Genomic DNA, 21,792 nt, shown 5'->3' with positions numbered 1-21,792 from the left:
GATGGAGAAAGGACTTACCTAGAAACTCCACCATGGGATACCGTGTGCTCTCTTGCATCCATCTTTCAGGGTTGCATGCTGGTGCCATTGCTGGAAGGTGACTATTGCTCAGCTGCCTCTATATTTTTCTCCTCTGAGGTGCTGAAGTGAAATGATGGCTGCCTCCTTGTGAGGATCTATGAATCAAAGGTCAGACTCCCATTCAGTTGCATAGTGCTGCTTGTCGAAAATTTGCAGGCTTGGCATAGGAGATCATTGAACTTGTGGTCATCACAGGATGCTCATGTTTAGGTGGCAAAGGAAGAGTCATCCCAACATGTGGGGGCTAGAATCAAATTCTTTACCTCTTTGTTCCATTTACTTCCTCTTTAAAAATAAGCAAACATCTTACAGAAACGGATTTATAGGGACATGACTTTTTCATTTTCAGACATGGAAAAGTTTATTAAGTAAGAATGAAGTAAGAAGTATGTATACAGTTGTGCTTGCTATATATTTCAATGGACACATATAACTGCCTTCTTTAATGATGACATTTAAACTCTCCATGTGTCTGCCATACTGCAGTACTTCAAAAAGAAGGAATAACCCCAATATAATTGAATAACCAAGATCATTAACTTTGGATTTAAACGAATCTAGACACACAAGCAGCTGTGTTCCTTGAGAAGCATTAGGGAGGCTGATGAGAGAAGCAAAAGTGACTCGGTGAAGGATGTTGCTCCACACCATCCACCACTTTTGAACTACATTCTTTATATTCTTCAAGTTGTGTGTTCCCCATTATCTTCTCTTTAATATTCCTCAACAATCCCAACCTCACACCCCTGCACTTTTCAGAGACAGAGCTCTAACCTCGCACAGTTTCCAGGTTCACAGCCCTTCCTGTTTCAGAGGTGGCCAAGTGGGCACCCGTTTTTCAGCCTTGTAAGGGGTACATCTCCAGTCTTTGGTTTGGATGTTGGTTCCGATGATCAACAGTTTCCTACTTCACCAGAAACTTCTGAAAAATTTGGCGCCTAGAATGGTTACAGACTGGAGCAACTGCCTTATCATTATTTGTCTAGTTTTATGTCTGTGTGTGCATGTGTGTGTTTGGGGATGTAGAAAAATAAGAATCGGTTTGTCAGAAAAAATACTTATAACTTACAAAGCCAACAGTGTCTTGGAAAGAATTCTCCCTGCCTAAACAAAACCCCCTCACCGAAGTAGTGTTTCAGACGAGTGGGGTGTTGATAGCATGAAACGATACCAATTCCATGTAGTAAAGCTTAGGATAATCTGAAACCAAATGACTGTGTGGTAGTGTTCTGAAACAATTTCTACAGCTCTCTTCCTCATAACATGGAACACAGAATATGGTTTAGGTGAAAATACCTTTTCACTAGTGACATTAGCCTGTGCCAGCGCAGTCTGGTCCTCATCTCACAAGGCTGAGAATAAGAAAGTTTAAACAGAAAAGTCTCCCCCACAAGCTTTTATTTGCCAGGTTTAAAGTACACAGTGCTATGTTGTTGTTGTTAACCTGGATTAAGAAGATAGGGATCTGCAATTCACAATTTTACCAGAAAACTCATTTCAGTTGCTTTTGAATACTCCTAAAAGAGAAGTCTCTTGTTTTATTTCAGAATGAGATGGAATGAATATGAAAAATTGCTTTTTGCTTGCCATGTTTTCATCTAAAGTAGCCTTTAGATGAAAAGTTAATGATCAAAAAATGACTCAATTATAACTCATTTCCCCGTTGATTTCCTTGTTTTAGGGAACACGGGGAACACATTTAAGATCGAACCAGTCCTGGGCATCATCACCGTTTCCAAAGAACCAGACATGACGACTATGGGTCAGTTTGTCCTGTCAGTCAAAGTCACAGACCAGGGTTCCCCGCCCATGTCTGCCACCGCAATTGTGCGCATTTCTGTCACCATGTCTGATAATTCTCACCCCAAGTTTGCTCACAAAGACTACCAAGCAGAAGTAAATGAAAATGTTGATATTGGAACCTCGGTCATTCTGATCTCTGCGATTAGTCAATCTACCCTCATTTATGATGTCAAAGATGGAAACACAGATGGGATCTTTACCATAAATCCATACTCTGGAGTCATCACTACCCGGAAGGCACTGGATTATGAGCGAACTTCCTCTTACCTACTCACCGTACAGGCCACGAACATGGCAGGAATGGCTTCCAATGTCTCCGTCAATATTCAGATTGTTGATGAAAATGATAATGCCCCCATTTTTCTCTTTTCTCAATATTCAGGCAGCCTGAGTGAGGCTGCCCCAGTTAATAGCATTGTCAGGAGCCTAGATAACAGCCCCCTGGTAATTCGGGCCACCGATGCCGACAGCAACCGGAATGCTCTGCTTGTGTATCAGATCGTCGAGTCCACGGCCAAGAAGTTCTTCACGGTGGACTCCAGTACGGGGGCCATCCGAACGATTGCCACCCTGGACCACGAAACCATCTCCCGTTTCCATTTCCACGTGCATGTGAGAGACAGCGGCAGCCCCCAGCTGACTGCAGAGAGTCCCGTGGAAGTCAGCATAGAGGTGACAGATGTGAATGATAACCCGCCTGTTTTCACCCAGGCTGTGTTTGAGACGGTCCTGCTCCTACCTACCTATGTCGGAGTGGAGGTGCTGAAAGTTAGTGCCACAGATCCTGACTCCGAGGTGCCCCCCGAACTGACATACAGCCTACTGGAAGGCAGCGTGGATTACTTTTTAATGGACTCAAATACTGGCATGCTCTCCATAAAAAACAACAACCTCTCCAAAGATCACTACGCACTGATAGTTAAAGTTTCAGACGGGAAGTTCTACAGCACGTCCATGGTCACCATCTTGGTTAAAGAAGCCATGGACAGCGGCCTCCACTTCACACAAAGCTTTTACTCCACCTCAATCTCAGAGAACAACCCTAATATAACCAAAGTTGCTATTGTCAATGCCATTGGAAATCGCCTTAATGAGCCCTTAAAATATAGCATCTTAAACCCAGGAAACAAGTTCAAGATAAAATCTACCTCAGGTGTCATCCAGACCACCGGAGTCCCCTTCGACCGTGAGGAACAAGAGTTATATGAGCTGGTGGTAGAAGCCAGCCGTGAGATGGACCATTTGCGTGTGGCCAGAGTAGTGGTCAGAGTCAGCATCGAAGACATAAATGACAACTCTCCAGTCTTCGTTGGCCTCCCTTACTATGCTGCTGTGCAAGTTGATGCTGAGCCTGGGACTCCGATTTACCGGGTGACAGCCATTGACAAAGATAAAGGTGCAAATGGAGAAGTGACCTATGTCCTACAGGATGACTATGGCCACTTTGAAATTAACCCTAATTTGGGGAATGTTATTTTAAAAGAAGCATTCAACTCTGACTTGTCCAACATTGAGTATGGTGTCACTGTCCTAGCCAAAGATGGTGGAAACCCTTCTTTGTCCACATTGGTAGAACTTCCCATCACAATTGTCAACAAAGCAATGCCTGTGTTTGATAAGCCCTTTTATACAGCATCCATCAACGAAGACATCGGGATGGATACACCTATTCTAAGCATCAATGCCACCAGTCCAGAAGGCCAAGGCATCATATATATCATTATTGATGGGGATCTTTATAAACAATTTAACATTGACTTTGACACTGGGGTCCTGAAAGTCGTTAGCCCTTTGGATTATGAAGTTACATCTGTTTACAAGTTGACAGTAAGAGCCAGCGATGCCCTTACCGGTGCCAGGGCTGAAGTCGCCGTTGACTTGCTAGTGAATGATGTGAATGACAACCCCCCTGTTTTTGATCAGCCTACATACAATACAACATTGACAGAAGCCTCTCTCATTGGGACACCTGTTTTGCAAGTTGTTTCCACTGATGTGGACTCAGAAAACAATAAAATGGTTCATTACCAGATCGTCCAGGACACTTACAACAGCACCGATTATTTCCACATAGACAGCGCCAGTGGCTTAATCCTGACGGCAAGGATGCTGGACCACGAGTCAGTGCAACACTGCACTTTGAAAGTCAGAGCAACTGATAGTGGTTTCCCATCGCTGAGCAGTGAGGTCCTGGTTCATATCTACATCTCAGACATTAATGACAACCCTCCGGTTTTTAATCAGCTCATTTACGAGTCCTATGTGAGTGAATTAGCCCCCCGGGGCCATTTTGTGACCTGTGTGCAAGCCTCTGATGCGGACAGCTCTGACTTCGACCGGTTGGAATATAACATTTTATCTGGGAACGATCGGACAAGCTTTCTGATGGACAGCAAGAGTGGGGTCATCACACTATCCAACCACCGCAAGCAGCGGATGGAGCCTCTGTACAGTCTCAATGTGTCCGTCTCTGACGGGTTGTTCACTAGCACTGCACAGGTGCATATTAGGGTGCTGGGGGCTAACCTGTACAGCCCCACCTTTTCACAAAGCACCTATGTAGCTGAGGTTAGAGAAAATGCGGCTGCCGGGACAAAGGTGATTCACGTTCGAGCCACAGATGGGGACCCAGGGACGTACGGGCAGATCAGCTATGCCATCATCAATGACTTTGCCAAAGATCGATTCCTCATAGACAGCAATGGACAAGTCATTACAACAGAAAGGCTCGACCGGGAAAACCCTCTGGAAGGCGACATTAGTATTTTTTTGAGGGCCCTTGATGGCGGGGGAAGAACGACTTTCTGCACCGTGAGGGTGATTGTTGTGGATGAAAATGACAATGCTCCCCAGTTCATGACAGTGGAATACAGGGCCAGCGTCAGGGCAGATGTGGGACGGGGCCACTTGGTCACTCAGGTGCAGGCCGTGGATCCAGATGATGGAGCCAACTCAAGGATTACTTATTCCCTGTACAGCGAGGCCTCGGTCTCTGTGGCCGACCTGCTGGAAATCGATCCTGACAACGGTTGGATGGTCACGAAGGGCAGTTTTAACCAGCTGAGAAACACAGTGCTGTCCTTCTTTGTCAAAGCAGTCGATGGGGGCATTCCAGTAAAGCACTCCCTCATCCCTGTCTACATCCACGTCTTGCCCCCTGAAACGTTCTTGCCTTCATTTACCCAGTCTCAGTATTCTTTTACCATTGCAGAAGATACAGCCATTGGGAGCACGGTGGACACCCTAAGGATTTTGCCCAGTCAGAGTGTCCAATTCAGCACAGTTAACGGGGAACGTCCAGAAAATAACAAAGGGGGTGTCTTCATCATAGAAAAAGACACAGGCACCATCAAGCTGGACAAACGCCTGGACCATGAAGTCAGCCCAGCTTTCCACTTTAAGGTAGCAGCCACAATACCCCTCGACAAGGTAGATATTGTATTTACTGCAGACGTAGACATCAAGGTGTTGGATTTGAACGACAACAGGCCAGTCTTTGAGACAGCAAGCTATGAGACCATGGTCATGGAAGGGATGCCTATCGGCACCAAACTCACCCAGGTGAGAGCCATCGATATGGATTGGGGAGCTAATGGGCAGGTCACGTACTCCCTGCACGCAGATTCCCAGCCCGAAAAGGTAATGGAAGCATTCAATATTGACAGCAACACGGGTTGGATCAGTACGTTGAAGGACCTGGACCACGAGACAGACCCCTCATTCACCTTCTCCGTGGTGGCGTCCGACCTTGGGGAGGCCTTCTCCCTTTCTGCCATGGCTTTGGTCTCTGTCAGGGTGACAGATATAAATGACAACGCACCCGTCTTTGCCCATGAGGTGTACCAAGGGAATGTGAAGGAGAGCGACCCTCCAGGCGAGGTGGTAGCCGTCCTCAGCACGTGGGACAGAGACACTTCTGACATCAATCGCCAAGTGAGCTACCACATTACAGGTCAGTCTACCACCCTTTGGTTTTCACTACAGACTCTGCCTTCTAGAGATGGAAGGTGCCAGGCAGTGAGAGTAGGAGAGAAGAAGGCGAGATGAGGGGTTAAGAGTATTGATGCTCTGGGGCTGAGGAAGAGAGCTGAGTTGATACAGTTGTTGGTTGTTCCTCACTCAGCTTTAATTTGAAGTTCATTGGTTTGACTGCGACTGGTTACCCAGACCGGTACCCAGGACTTGAGTCACTTTTTATCATTGCAAGGGGAGTCCAGCCAAACTTCTCAGCTGAAGAAGTGAAAATAACAGCTCTTTTTTGCTCTTATTTTAAAAATATGGGGGAGCAAATAGCTGTTTCCTCAGATAATGAAAACTCATATATGATCACATTTACAAATTAGAGAGCTAGGTTTGACCTTCTGCTTAAAAAATAAAATAATGTTATAACTCTAAGCCAAAGATATTTCTCCTGACAGCTCATTTTTCTTGGATCCCTTTCCTGTCTTTCCAAATAGTAAGTAGCAGTTCAATGGGAGAGCCAAGATAGACAAATGAGGTCACCCAGAGGGCACAAAGTATGTCACCATTGCTCTGAGAGCCTGAAGATTTCATGTCAGAGTGAAGAAGGGGTATCTTGATCAGGGGCAGCTTTCTGGGGGTGATTGGCCTTACACTACAAAGAGGAAAGGGTTGGTGATGTGGGAGCAGTCCCCCTAAAACTATTTTCGGGTTTTAAAATGAACATTTTGATGTTGTGACATTCAAAGGCAGAACATAAGCCAAGTGCCAAAAGATTTTAAAGAATCCATCAATACTTGTAGTCAGGTGGTTTCCCTTTAGAAAAACTACATTATTCACCGTGAAAAATGAATTAATTAGAATGCCCCCAGGACACAGAGTCTGCTTAAGTACGTTGGTGGGAAAGTTAATTAATCACTGCAGAATAAGATCCACGGGAGGGCATATGCGTCCGTGCTAGCGACTGCCACACTTCTCCACGCTACTCCTCCTCTTCATGGAACTGTTTGCTTGATGTTTTCTGTTTAAAGCTATTTATGCATTTCATGCTTTAGCTGATAACTTCCTTTTTATTAAAATGTATGTTTCTGCAATAAAGACAGGAGCAATAGTGGTAAAGAGAAATAGGTGAGTAAAGCATCACTTTGATTTCATTTGCATTCAGTTGCAGATAAAAAGCTTCTTAAGCATTCTAAGGGATACTCTTCTATTTGGAAGAACTGTTACTCAGCCTTAATTATTTATACATTGTCTCTGAATGGAAGATGTAAAGGGGCCAGCCTATCAACTTTACCAAGGTAATGAGAACAGAGTAGCTTAAAGCTACTGTTACTGTTAGCAGTGCCAACCACCAACTGATTTTAATGAGATTTAACTTTTGCTCTTGATGTAGCATAACTTGGCTGTGCTTCCACAGATTAACAAAGGACCATTAATCATTTTATTTAACAAAAGAACAGCGTGGGCCTGCACCGGAAGCATCGGCGAGGTTAAATCTGTGCATGCTGAATATTCAACCACAGACTAACTGAATCCTAGCCAGTGATGGAGGAAAGTGATCTCCCAGGGAGGACCCCAAGCCTCACGGGAGCAGATTTCTCACCCTGGACACTTGACATTCTGGGCAGATAAGTCTTTGTCATAGGTGGCAGTTCTCTGCCTTGTGGGATGCTTACCAGTGTCTCTGGCCTCTACCCAATAGATTCCAGTAGCTGTACCTCACAACCCCTGATGTGACATTCAAAAATGTCTCCAGACATAGACAAGTGTCCCCTGAGGGGTCGGGGAGGAGGCACAGTCACTCCCAGCAAAAACCCACTGCCCTAGAGGAGGGTGCACCCCTCCTTTTCTGCACTGTCTGCCTAGTATAGTCCATTCATCCTGTGTTAGCCCCGCACCGCTGAGACCCCAGACTGGGCCCAACCCCCACCATGCCTTATAATCCAGCGCGCAGTCTGGCTCTCAAAATGCCACCCTTCCCACTCCATCCCCTCGACAGGACCAGCAGCTCTGCCCTGGGCTCTTTTAAAGATTCATTGTAAGAAGGCAAGTTCACTCCAGTGAAGTAGCAGCAGGATGCAGTCAGTTCCTTATTTATTTGTTTACTGTCAGCCTTCCTCACTAGAATGTGAGTTCCAGCAGGAGAAATTTGGGTCAGTTTTGTCCACTGCTGTAGCGCCACTGCCTGGAGCCGAGTCTGGCCCAGAGCAGGTGATAAATACTTGCTAAATGGCTAACCCAGGGAAACAGTGATGATTTAACTGAATTCCAGGCTCCTTGCCAGCTGTCTCATTCAGTCTTCCTCCTTGTTTGAAGCGATATTATTTTCCTCTTTGGGATTGGAAGGTCAAGTATTTTCTTCCCTCCTGTTCCCATCTTCTGCAAGCCACTGTGGTCCCCATGCAACTCAGTGATGCTGGAAGTAGTATTGCTGGGACCACTGTCAGTGTTTCAGTGTCATCAAAAGCTGTTCCATTTCACCTCTTCTCCTTCTCTCCCACTTTCCCCAGCTTTGCTCTGACAAATTTTATCTAATTGTAGTGCTTATCTTTGAACTGCACCTTCAATGACCCCTCATTAGGGCCCTTTAATACTAATGGGTCTTCCTCTGTCATACAAACTTCTCTCCCCCAAACCCCAGTCCTTATAGGGAGAGTACAGCTGTATGATAAATCTTTCGTTAAAAGATTCCTTAATAGCGGAAGGAAGGAAGGAAGGAAGGAAGGAAAATAAGAAGGAAATCTGTGACAGCATGGATGGACCTGGAGAGTATTGTGCTAAGTGAAATAAGCCAGTCAGAGAAAGACAAGCACCATATGATTTCACTTATATGTGGAATCTAATGAACAAAATTAACAAACAAAGTAGGAACAGACTCATAGATATGAAGAACAGACTGACAGCTGTCAGAGGAGAGGAGAGGAGGGGGAGGTTGGGGAGCTGTGTGAAAAAGGTGAAGGGCTTAAGAAAAAATTAATCCATAGACACAGATAATAGTATGGTGATTACTAGAGGGAAAGGGGGGTTGGGGAGGTAGGAGAAAGTGTAGGGTGATAAATGGTGATGGAAGAAGACTTGCTTGGGGTGGTGAACACACAATACAATATACAGATGATGTATTATAGAATTGTGCACCTGAAACCATATAATTTTATTAACCAATGTCACCCCCATAAATTAAAAAGATTCTTCAATAGTACTGACTGCCTTTCCTTGATTATCAACAGCTAATGAAATTGTCTTGGTAACAAGAGCTACGGAGCATTACATCCTCTCTTGAGACAAAGTGGAAAGATGGTTGTATCATCCTGAGAAGGATTGATTTCACAGTTTGAAGTTGATTGTCCTTAAGGGGAACTACACAAGAGCTCACCTCCGGCTTCTCTAAGTGCATTTTATTCTCTTGAAAGTTACTGTTTTACTTTCCACACAAGCCAAGCATATAAATATCAGGATTTCTTGCACAAGAATCAAAAGGAAGTGAGAATAGATGGTTCAGTATCGTAAATGATATAGTTTGCGGGGCACCTAGATGACCCTACACTGTCCTCTCGCCGTCACTGCACAGCTTCAAAACCTCTTTTTTTTTACTGCAGGAGGGAATCCCCGAGGAAGGTTTGCCCTGGGGCTGGTGCAGAGTGAGTGGAAGGTCTATGTGAAGAGACCTCTAGACAGGGAAGAACAAGATGCTTACTTCCTCAATATCACGGCCACCGATGGGCTCTTTGTCACACAGGCCATGGTGGAAGTGACTGTCAGCGATGTGAATGACAATAGCCCCGTGTGTGATCAGGTAAGGTTTGTGGCTATCGCAGATAGATTGCTCCTTTTTACTCTGCTTCTCTAAAATTAAATCAAGACCCATTTCCCTTCTCTGCTTAAGGCCAAGCTAATTTCTGCTCTGACCTGCTTAGTTAGTGAGCTCCAATTGGATATAAGAGGCTAGGAGTTGGAGTCTTGGATGAAATATTATAAACATGGAAAGAGTAGAGGAGGTAGTATGAATCAGGTACATAATTTTGCCCACAAAAATAAAAACAAAACTATGAGTCCTAAAATTAAATAATTTTAGAGGAATCATGAAGGACTTTAAAGGACTATTCTAAATCATTGATTTCATAAAAGAGAAATGGATCCCTCAAAAGCAATAAATTACTTTTTTTTGTAAGTTTACACAGCTGGTTGATGGCCATGTTAGCAATGAACCCAGATCCCCAAGGTTGTCATGAGGTAGCTTTTCTATCACATAACAAACAGGACAGTCAGTGCAAGGTGCCAGTACTAGGTTTTGTTTTCTTCTTACTGAAATTAAATCCCTATTCATTTACCTTTCTTCTTTTAATCACCATCTGGACCCAGAACCACAATATTGGTATTCTGTAGCTTAGAAAAATGCAAATAGACTTAATCTCTCATACTAATGCCAAATGCTAGTAGTGGCGTTTTAAAGAATTGAAGAGTCCCAGGGATTTTTGCTTAACAGAAAGAGGACCATGGTCCATATGAGACCTGCATCATGGTTGCACAGGGGCATGGATTTTTATCTGTTTTACTCAACACTATACTCCTAAAATCTAAGTAGTACTGAGCACATAGTAGTGTTCAATTAGTATTTGTTGAATGAGTGAGCATGGGAGAGGCAGGGCAAGAGACATACCATGTTTCATCCTATATTGTAAAATGGTTGGTTCTATGATATAAGGGAAAAAAAGCTGAAGCTAAATTATGTGAATGCATCTAAATTATTTGAATGCATGCTAACTATGGCAGTTGCCCCAGAAATACTAATGATGTAATTACTTTTCTTTACCTTTGACTAGGTTTCATATACAGCATTATTTCCCGAAGACATCCCCTCAAATAAAATCATTCTGAAGGTCAGTGCCCAGGATGCCGATATTGGATCCAATGGAGATATACGATACTCACTCTATGGATCTGGACACAATGAATTTTTTCTAGATCCAGAAAGTGGTAAGGTGACATTTATTCTTTGGATAAATGCCATTGTTAATCCAGGAGAGAAGTTAAACTCTCCTGTGGTCTCATCAACGGTGCCTAACTAATACACAAGAGCCTTCATATGATGCCTGGCTATCTTGGGCTCTGAGAAATACTAATTGTACATGCTCTGGTTGGTGTGGCTCAGTGTATTGGGCATCATCCTGTGCATCAGGAGGTTACAGGTTTGATTCCTGGTCAAGGGCACATGTTTGGGTTTCAGGCTTGATCCCTGGTAGGGGGCATGCAGGAGGCAGCTTAGCAATGGTGTGCTCTCACATAGATGTTTCTCTGTTTCTCCCTCTTCCTTACTTTCTGAAAATCAATAAGCTATTCTTTAAAAAAAAAAAAAAAACCTAATGTGCATGGTATCTGAAGATGGGTGCTCTGGAGCACACAAACTTTATTTGGCTTATAAACTTGCTCTGATTTCCTTACATTTATTAGCATCAAGTAATCAGACAGGTCTACTTGCTTCTCCTGTTTCTCATAGTCGTTGAGTTAAAGCATCTGCCCTATAAAGAGTTTAAACAGAATTACATCAGCAATACAAGTTGCCATGCAAACCAGACAGCAATGCAGAGTAAGGAGAGTTTTCCCTCTTGAAATCCCTTTGGGTCCCTTCCCGATGCTTATTAGCACACTTGTCTGGTTTTCATTAAACATTCCTGCCTCCAAAGTTATGAGCCCTCAGATTTGCTTACACAGTCAGGTAAAATGTATAAAGTGAAAGGTTATGTACACCACAGCAGATGCCGGCACTGAAGGCCAGGGCTAATGGAAAAGACATTTTCTATGGAGGTAAATTATTTCACTGTTATGCACTGGATGGTTCATCTACTGGATGGTTCATACAAATTTGTAAATGATGTATAAAGATGGAACAACTTGCATGTTCCCAGAGTTGCCTTGGGCCTATTGAACCACAAAATATTGAGACTCCGAGAGGTAGTGGTTCCTCCTTGCTCACTCCCACAGAACCTTTTTCTACTTGGAAGCACTGAGCTACTTAGGAATATACTACTTGTCCATATGTGCCTGGTGTTTATGTATTCAATAGCTAACGCTTATTGGGTAGCTAGTCAACATAAACGGACTTACGGCATATTTGTGGTAGACTCCAAGATGAACAAAACAAACCATGTCAAGTGAGGAAGACAGACCAGTAAGCTAATCCTATCTAATAATAGAGATGCAAATTGACTGTACCTTCGCTACGTCCACCATAGGCGAATCAGAGCGATATGCAAATTAACCTCCAACAAAGATGGCGGCTAATTTGCATATACCACCTGGGAGCAAAGACTGAAGACACCATAGAAGGAAGCCAAGCAATGGAGCCGAGGTAGCAGAGATGGGCGGGAGAGAAGGGCAGGGTAGGAACGGCAGAGAAGGGCGGGGTAGGAACAGTAGAGACGGGAGCGAAGCCCTATTCTTGCAGGAATCTTCCTGCAACGGGCATCTAGTAATAATAATAATAACAATAATGATAATAATAGACAGAATGAAATGAGTGACCCAGGGGAGATATATCTGGGCTCAGAGGAAGAAGTACGTAATATTCTACTGAGAGGAAAGCGAAAACTGTTTTAAAGAAGAGCTGACATTTGAACGCAGCCAAGATCCTAGTAAGTCAGACAGGACCCTGCAGGGGGCAGCAGGAGCAGAGGGTGAGGCCCATCCAAGGAACGCCATGGACAGCACTGTCACTAGTGAGAGAGGCTGTAGAATGGTTTGTGACCAAAGTGCTTGCTGGGAAAAATAACTTTCAGCCACATCACGAGGGTCTTGAATGGACCAACCAAAAAACTGGCTGTTTGGAAGCAGGAGAGGGAAATGACCTAACCTATGTTTGAGAACTGGCTAGAGCAAGGAAGCCATGGGAGGAACTGCTTTATGAGTCGGGCTGGCATGGTCCACACAACGCCCGCTCATTTTATTTAAGTATAATAATACTTCATGAGTCATACTTTATACCAAATAGCATTTATTTAGGTCTTGATGTTTAACTATTAAATTCTAAACAACCACCACAAAATCTCCAGGGGGGCTGACACCCAGCACCAGTACAGCTGTTCCAGTGGTTAAAATATATAACCTACCTCCATGTTGATTGCTAATAGCTGCTTCTCTGAGCTCCTCAAATATTTCTCCACCGGAACCCTCCCCACCAACCAGGGACCCTTGCACAGTCCAGCTAGCAGGGTTCACCTGGCACAGTAGGGCTCATTCAAGTCCTCTTTGTGCTGTAACCAGCATCTGTTGGGATTGTTTGTTTTCCTCTAAAACAGTGGTTCTCAACCTGTGGGTCGCAACCCCTTTGGTGGTCAAATGATCCTTTCACAGGGGTCGCCTAAGACCATCCTGCATATCAGATATTTACATTACGATTCATAACAGTAGCAACATTACAGTTATGAAGTAGCAACGAAAATAATTTTATGGTTGGGTCACTACATGAGGAACTATATTTAAAGGGGCAGAAGGTTGAGAACCACTGCTCTAAAAGATGGGGCAAAAAGATGGTGGGTAACAGGAAGCAGAGAGACTGCCTGCCCCTTCTGGGTCTTCAGGTTATTGACCTGGTTGACTATCAGAAAACTCAGACCCTGGCCCATTCTCTAGAGACAGCAGAAACCCAGAGACATAGCTGGGGAGGTCGAAGGAGCTATGGAGCTTCTCCATGTAGCCAAAAGGAGGAACGCCCAATGCCAGAGATTTCACAGTGGCATTAATTAATTTGAAGGTCCTGCCGTTGGTTTGTTGTTGCATCCAAAATCACAGGATTTTTTTTCTGATGCTTTAAACCATATTTGTTCTATTTTTCAAAATTATGAGACCCTTGAGCCCCAATATCATTGGTCTTTCCTATGCTGGAATTCTTTATAGAATTGATCCTCTGCTTTTCAAAGAACTTAGACAATTTTTGAAAAGGTGGGCTATTTCTTTTCACAGGCCAGTTAAAAACTTCGTCACCGCTGGACCGGGAGAGGGTCCCTGCGTACAAGCTGATCGCCAGGGCCACTGATGGGGGTGGCAGGTTCTGCCAATCTGACATCCACTTGATCCTGGAAGACGTGAACGATAACCCCCCTGTGTTCTCTTCTGCCCACTACCACGCCTGTGTCTATGAGAACACGGCTAACAAGGCTCTGTTGACCAGAGTTCAAGCTGTGGATCCTGACGTTGGTAAGTCAGTTGCACCAGTGGGATGTCTCCCTGTCCAGGATTCAACACATTTTCAGGTGCTGTCTTTCCAATCGTCTCATCAGCCCACCCTGGTTCCTTACCAAGAACGTGTACACTGAACCACATTTCAGCTCTTCTGATACCATGAGTTCCTTTACTTGCAACAAAGAATTTTGAATTTGTGTTTTTTTTCTTTTAATCTTTAGAATAAAAATAACAGCTTCCTTACTTGCTCGTTCCTCCTGGACGTAGTTAAAATGCTGTATTGTGTGGCAGGGGGAATTCATGTCCATTTCAGTAAAAAATTGCATCACATGCTTCAGCTGAAACATGACAATCTCAATTTATGCTAGTGCCCCACAGTGCAAAGACCAATTACGAAATGCGCTGCCTGTCCGGTGCGGACGGTTTTAAACTGCCGTTTTCCAGAGCATTTTGGTCACATATAAACTGACATTTCTAGGCAGGCTGACAGTGGATAAAATAAGAAGAAATGAGAATGAAAGTTGCTAATAAAGTTTGTGTTCAAAACCACTTTACATAATGAGATGGTGAGTTAGACAAGACCGGAGTTAATTGCCAGGTAATCCTTCTGAGAATGAATAGGTTACTGAGGTGACTGCATGATGGAATATAAATACTAAAGGGCATGTAGACAGCCTCTTGGTTAGCATTTTAATAGCTGTAAATCAGAGGACTAGGGAATGATGGGGTGTGTCTGCTATGCTAAACAGGCCTTTATGTAATTCAGTGTCTTATTGCTTAATTCTGAATTGAAAGAAAAATTACTGGACTAATGGAAAAGTAAATACAGAATAATTAGTTGAAAACAAATGTAAAGTCCAGGGTCTTTGCATATGTCCCCTTAGAGAAATTAGTGGCTACACTTTAAATTAATGCTCTTACCTCATCAGCATAATTATCTAGGCTGGGAACCAACCCTTTAAAATCCGCATATTATAAAGCTTGATAAAAATGATAAATAGGAAAAGACTCTTATTGACTTATAATTATGCAATACCTACAAATGCTCATTTTTAAAGGAAGATTAGGAAGCATTCTCTGTACTATCTTTAGCAGACTTCTGGGGGGAAAGAGGACAGAAATGATGCAAATGAATCTTTTCATTATTTCGATTTGACTTTGACAATGTGTAATTGCGCCATAGGTGAAATTTTAAGGTTTAATGCATTTTAATTAAAATGAAATTGAATTAAAATTCCAATTGTAGGAAACTGGGATTTTCCTATTCATTTTCTTCCTGAAGGAATTGGGGGTGCCATGCTCTATTTGCTAGAAACTGAGACAGAAGGAGCCTGATTAGTGCAGGTGATGTTTCAGAGGGAAGGGTGGGGCGATGTTACTGACTCTCCAGGTGGTGTAGTGAAGAATACGTGATTGGCCCGTCCCTTTTTACTTCTGCTGAGTTGGCTGTGCTTGTTGAGAATTGGAGAAGAAAGGATGGTTAGACTCTGGGCCTTAAGCAGGGCAGAGATGATAAAGCCTTTAAAGGACCAAAACCAGAATAATGACCTTATCAACACTCCCTCTGCTCATCTGCACTAAATGTCAAATAGACGCAGAAGTTGTGAGTGCTGCCGACACCTGTATATCAATGGCATTCACCGGGCCATGGTATCAGCCTCTGGAAAAGTCTAGCTTAGGATACCAGATCGTGGCTCACTTTTTAGTTTTTATAGAACTTATTAAGCTTTTAAAAATAAAAGAACTAAGCTATCTGGAGAACAAATTAACTCTTCCAAAAAACACAAACTGAGCACCTGCTCTGTCCCGGGCCCCATGCTGAGAAAGCCGGTGTGAAGGCCTGGGTCAGAAGCCAGTAGCAGGAGCATATTCTGAGCTGTAATCAAACCGACAGCCTCCAGAATTTCACTGGTGGCTTATGCCATTTTCAGCAATGGCCAGAGAAGAACTCGTACTTGGTTGGGAACAATCCATTTCTTCGTTTTCGTAAGGAACCACAGAGGCGGCTATCAGGTTGTGAAGTGGGCAATTCATCTCAAACTGCACCTCTGGCCTGAAGCTAATTTTGCACAGGAATCATTAAGCTGAATCCAGCCCTCGCATATATTTAGTATGGCTTGTATACAGTGTTCAGAAAAAGTTTGAATTAGTTATTAATAAAAGTCAGGAAATTTTTACATGAAAACTTTAGTTTCTGGCATTTTATAAAAACAGCAACGGCACTCAGAAGCCTCAGTAATTCCAGGTGCACAGCCCCACAGCGGGAGGAGCCAAATCAAAGCTGCCTCCTTCACATCCAGCAGTTCTCAGCCTCCCTGCTCCCACCCACTTCACCTGCTTGTGTTATTGCTGATCTCAGGGGCCTATTCTCTAAAGTGGCAAGGAAATATCTGGTTTATAAAAAACTTTTCATTTTGCAATAATTATAGGTTCCTAGGAAATTGTAAAAAAAAAAATGTACTGCACTTTCCCCTAATGATAACATCCTGCATAACTGCAGTAAATAGTCAGGTGTGTGTGTGTGTGTGTGTGTGTGTGGTGTGCATGTGTGTTTCTATGTAACTTTGTCACCTGTGCAGCTTTGTGTAACGAGCACCACATTCATCCACCACAGGGCTCTAGCTTAGGATACCAGATTGTGGCTCATTTATTTTTTTAGGTTTTTTTTTTGTAGAACTTATTAAGCTTTTAAAAAATAAAAGAAGTAAGCTATCTGGAGAAGAACAAATTAACCCCTCATAGCCACATCCACCTCCTCCCTGCATTTTCTTCCTAGACTCTAGCCCAGTGGTTCTCAACCTTCCTAATGCCGCGACCCTTTAATACAGTTCCTCATGTTGTGGTGACCCCCAACCATAAAATTATTTTCGTTGCTACTTCATAACTGCAATTTTGCTACTGTTATGAATCGTAATGTCAATATCTGATATGCAGGATGTATTTTCATTGTTACAAATTGAACATATTAAAACATAGTGATTAATCACAAAAGCAACATGTAATTATATATATGTTTTCCAATGGTCTTAGACGACCCCTGTGAAAGGGTCGTTTGACCCCCAAAGGGGTTGTGATTCACAGGTTGAGAACCGCTGCTCTAGCCCCTGGCAATCGCTAGTCTCCATATCCATGATTTTGTTATTTCAAAAATTGTATTTAAATGGAATCATAGAGTTTGTGACCTTTTGAGATTGCCTTTTTTTTCCCATTCGGCATCATGCTTGAGTCCATCCAGGCTGTTCAATTGGTTTTGATTCTCATGAAGAACATTGGCTGCACTGGTATAAATGACAGGGCTGTTTGGTTCATGAAACTTCTTTTGTTAAGCATATTCCTTTCTCTGAAAGTAACTGCCTAGGTCAAGAATAAAATAAAACCAGAGGCGGACAAAATAATTTCAGTACTCATTTTAGGAGTTCTAAGAAATAGCATGGCATTGTCTAAATTTTAGCATTAAATTCTTAGTTTTCCCATAAAATGGAAATATATTCAACCCCATGAACTGATGGCATGATACAACCTAGCAATTATAAAACTCAATCTTTTCAGTAAAGATTAGGAGACGTTTGCTCTTTGGATTAATATCTTACAATTTAGTCTACCAGGTTCCAATTTTTGAGAGTTTTTTTACTCTAGCAAATCCTATATAATAAAAGCCTAATATGCTAAGTGCCCAGTCGTCTGATGACCAGTTGACCATTCAATCAAAACATAATATGCTAATGATATGCTAAGGCTGCTCAAATGCTCACTATGACATGCACTGACCACCGGGGGAAGACAGTCGACTGATCAACCAGTCGCTATGATGTGCATTGACCACCAGGGGGAAGATGCTCTGACTGGTAGGTTAGCTTGCTGCTGGAGTCCAGCTGATTAGGACTGAGCGAGATGGGCCAGACACACCCTGGAGCCCTCACACGGTCCCTCCCTGGCCCAATCATGCACTGGTGGGGTCCCTCACCCTGGCCTGCACCCTTTCACAATCCAGGACCCCTTGAGGGATGTCGGATAGCTGGTTTCAGCCTGATCCTGCAGGCCACTCCCCTCGGGAGGGCGCCAGACACAAGGCTCACGGCTGGTGAGCACTGCTTTGGCCACACGAGCCTCTCTGACAGGGATTGATTGGGTGTGAGCCCACAGCAGGCACAGTGGGGCCAGGATGAGCAGGAGTGGCAGGTAGGAGCTGCAGGCGGCATTGGACTGTGGATTTCGGCCCAATCCCCACAGACCACCCAGAGGGACCCCACCCATGCACGATTTTGAATTCGCTCACCAAGCCTCTAGTGGAATATAAAACGATAAAGTTCAGAGCTAAAATCTATGACCATTTTTGGCAAAATGACATGAAAATAAAATGTAAACTTGGCTGAAATATTTGCTATAGACGATGTTTTATTGCGAGTCCAATTTCCAGATATTTGAAATGCAGTAAGACATAGTTCTCTCTTATGGATGAGAGACATAAAGCAAAGAAATGTCCCAATGAGCAACTGACTCCTTTCCCGTAAAATGTTTTTTTCAAGGCACAGAACTACTTTCAGGGGCTTCAGAGGAACTTGGAGGCTCATAACACACATTACAGCTATTTTCCATTCAATTTAACAGATATTTAATGAGTAACTAGGTAGTAGGTGCTACAGAAGGAGCTGCAAGATTTGCACAGATGAGGAAAAGGCAGTGACAGGCCTCAGGTCATACGCAGTAAAGAAAGGCATGAGTCAAGAACACACATACATTACTAAAAGGCAGAGCTCCCAGGGTTTCAATAGGAAGGCATTCAGGAAGATAAAGTCGTAAAGCTGAGAATGGTGGACCCAACTAAATGGAGAGTATCATGTTGTGCAGGATGAAAGAGGTAAATGAGGTGAGAAAAAAGTCTGGGGACTGAGGATGGTGGTTCATGAAGGGAATCATGTACTTAAAACAAGGTTGAAAAGAAATCACTCTGGCCCATGTGGCTCAGTTGGTTGGGCATCATCCTGTGCATTGAAAGGTTGCTGGTTCAATTTCCAGTGAGGGCACATGCCCAGGTTATAGGCTCGATCCCCATTGGGGATGCATGCAGGAGGCAGCCAACTGATGTATCATTGTCACATTGATGTTTCTCTCTCTCCCTCTCCCTTCTTCTTTTTATAAAAATCAATTAAAAATATTTAATGAAAGAAAAGACATCACCAGCTCTAGGTTTTGGAAATGTGAATCCGATAGAAGCCTCTAAAATGCTGGTAAGGAAAGCTTGTAGGAGAGGGTTAAGGAAGACCACAAGGGCCAAAATTAGAGTGGTGGCTTTAGAATTTAAAAGGAAGAAGCAGAATGTTCTTTGTGTCTCTGAGTTATGGGGATGTAAATACAGTATAGGGAAAGTATAGGGAATATAGTCAATAATAGTCTAATAACTATGTATCATGTCAGATGGGTATGAAATTTATAAGGATAATCACTTAGTAAGGTATATAATGTTTAATCATTAGGATATACATCTGAAACTAATATAATATTGGATTTCAACTGTTATTGAAAAAATTTTTTAAAAGTGCAATGAGATATTTTAGATGTGAACTCTCTAAGTTTTGGGAAGATAAGCTAGGCAAGATGTCAAGCATGGGCACAGCTGAAGGTGCTGTATGAACAGAAACAGAATAAGTGGCCTGAAGTAGGACTTGGTGTAGAGAGAAAGAGGAAAAATTGGAGGTAATAGGGAATTAAGAATACAGTCCTTCAGAAAAAAATGTTAGGATAAGTTTGCAACTTATGACAAAGTGGGGAGGTCTTGCATCCAAGGGGTTTACAGTCATAGTACAAATGAACATTCAAGGAATAAGGTAATAAATGTTATAATAGAGTTGCATTGGCAAAAGTAGGAATTTTCTAAGGATTAATCAGCACATATAAAATGTTAGTACAGGTTCCTTTGGGAACATTGATATGTGAGCAATGAATTTTCAACTGGGGCAACTTAGGAAGGGTCTACAAAGTGTCATTAGCATATAAGTTGGGTATTAAAGGTTGGGGCTTGAATTTGGAAGGGCAAGAACAAGGGGAAAATCCAGTAGTGAGAGGAAGAAAGGGGATGGGGAGAGAGAGAGAGCAAATGAGGACTGTATCAGCCAAGTTGGCTTGGCTACACTGGGGTAATTTTTCTTAAAGTCTCAGTGGTTTAGCCCAGCAAAAGTTCAGTTCTTTCCCCTGTGAAGTACAGGTGACATGGAGATCTGATCTCTATCTTGTCAACACCACATTCTTGACCTTTGGTTCCCAAGGTCACCATTGCAGGAGAAGAGAGGGAAGAAGGAGACACACCAGCTCTTAGCAGCTTTAGCTGGGGGAGAAGCCCACGTCACCTTATCACTGTCCATTGTCCAGACCTAGTCTGAGTGAGGTAGGGAAGGTAGGGGCAGCCAGGGAATATCTGGTGAGCACTCGTTTTAGCCAGGAAGCAGGAAGGGACAACTGCCTCAGCAGGTCCCAAAAATGCAGGAGAGAGTGACATTGCGACTATGTTGGCCTCAGCAACACAGAGAGAACACTTGACCTTAGAAATGAAAAAGAGAGAAGCAGAAAGGAGAAGCTGATACTCAGAAGATGAAAAGGAGAGAGGCTGAGGAATAAGGAGGGAACAGTGCCTGTAGTCTTGATCTGGCATCTAGAAGGGTTCAGCAATCTGGAGAAGGTGCTGTGCATAAACTAAATAAGAGTCCAGAGACAAAACATAATTTTGGAAAGCATTATAGGGAGTCAGAGAAGACTTAGCTACAGAAACTAAGTTATCCTTGTCTCAGGACCCCTTGCTTTTTATTAACACAATTTGGATTAATCACAAAAACAATATGTAATTATATATGTGTTTTCCGATGGTCTTAGGCGACCCCTGTGAAAGGGTCGTTTGACCCCCAAAGGGGTCGCGACCCACAAGTTGGCGACCCACAGGCTGAGAACCGCTGACTCAGCTAAAGGAACTTGTCTCAGGACCCCTTGCTTCTTATTAACATAATTTGTCCTAAGGCAAGGTGGAGACATACACATCAAAGGGTAGAGTTTGGTACAGAATCCATTGTCAGATTGAAAGCCCCAGAGCCAGCCTACCAGATATACAGCTTCAGACTACACCTAACCACCACCCAACTATCTCCATGAGCAACACACTCAAGGGGCAGACTCATCAGGGTACCAGAAGCCCATGAAACAAGTCCTGATTCATGGGGTGTCCCTCTGAACAGCAGATCCTCCACAGTGGTCTCAGCCAGTCCTTGAAGTTGATCCACCTAGGGATAAATCTCTCCCATTGATTGCCAATAGCCATCAAGAAGAGGGCACATAGTCCACAAGGGGGAGGGGGGGCACACCTAGAGAGCCCAGCTTGGGTGAATGGGGTGGCTGTGCCACTGGGCCCTGTAGGGGACCTACTACATAAGGCCACTCTACCAGGACTGGGAGACATAGAAGCTCCACCCTAATACATAGAAACAAACACACAGAGTCAGTCAAAATCAGGAGATGAGGAAACATGGCCCACATGAAAGAACAGAACAAAATTCCAGAAAAAGAACTAAACTGCCCTAGCCGGTTTGGCTCAGTGAATAGAGAGTCAGCCTGCAGACTGAAGGGTCCCAGGTTCAATTCCAGTCCAGGGCACATTCCTGAGTTGCAGGCTCAATCCTCAGTAGGGGACATGCAGGAGGCAGCTGATCAATGATTCTCTCTCATCATTGATGTTTCTATCTCTTCCTCCTTCTTGTTTCCTCTGTCTGCAATCAATAAAAATATACATAT

General features: G+C 43.4%; 1 protein-coding gene across 1 annotated transcript in view; it reads left to right on the top strand.

Moving 5' to 3' along the window:
- FAT3 (FAT atypical cadherin 3) overlaps positions 1 to 21,792 on the top strand; it is a 520,386-nt gene that overhangs the window by 425,446 nt on the left and 73,148 nt on the right. The window contains exons 9-12 of the mRNA XM_015569255.1: positions 1,763 to 5,836; positions 9,441 to 9,637; positions 10,665 to 10,818; positions 13,801 to 14,034. Of these exons, the coding sequence (XP_015424741.1) occupies positions 1,763 to 5,836; positions 9,441 to 9,637; positions 10,665 to 10,818; positions 13,801 to 14,034 (4,659 nt within the window). The remainder of the gene's footprint in view (positions 1 to 1,762; positions 5,837 to 9,440; positions 9,638 to 10,664; positions 10,819 to 13,800; positions 14,035 to 21,792) is intronic.

Source organism: Myotis davidii, unplaced genomic scaffold (assembly GCF_000327345.1).
Source record: "Myotis davidii unplaced genomic scaffold, ASM32734v1 scaffold345, whole genome shotgun sequence".
In the NCBI taxonomy this organism is placed as follows: domain Eukaryota; kingdom Metazoa; phylum Chordata; class Mammalia; order Chiroptera; family Vespertilionidae; genus Myotis; species Myotis davidii.
The sequence above is the reverse complement of the archived record's forward strand: the minus strand, read 5'-3'. Positions and strand labels throughout refer to the sequence as shown.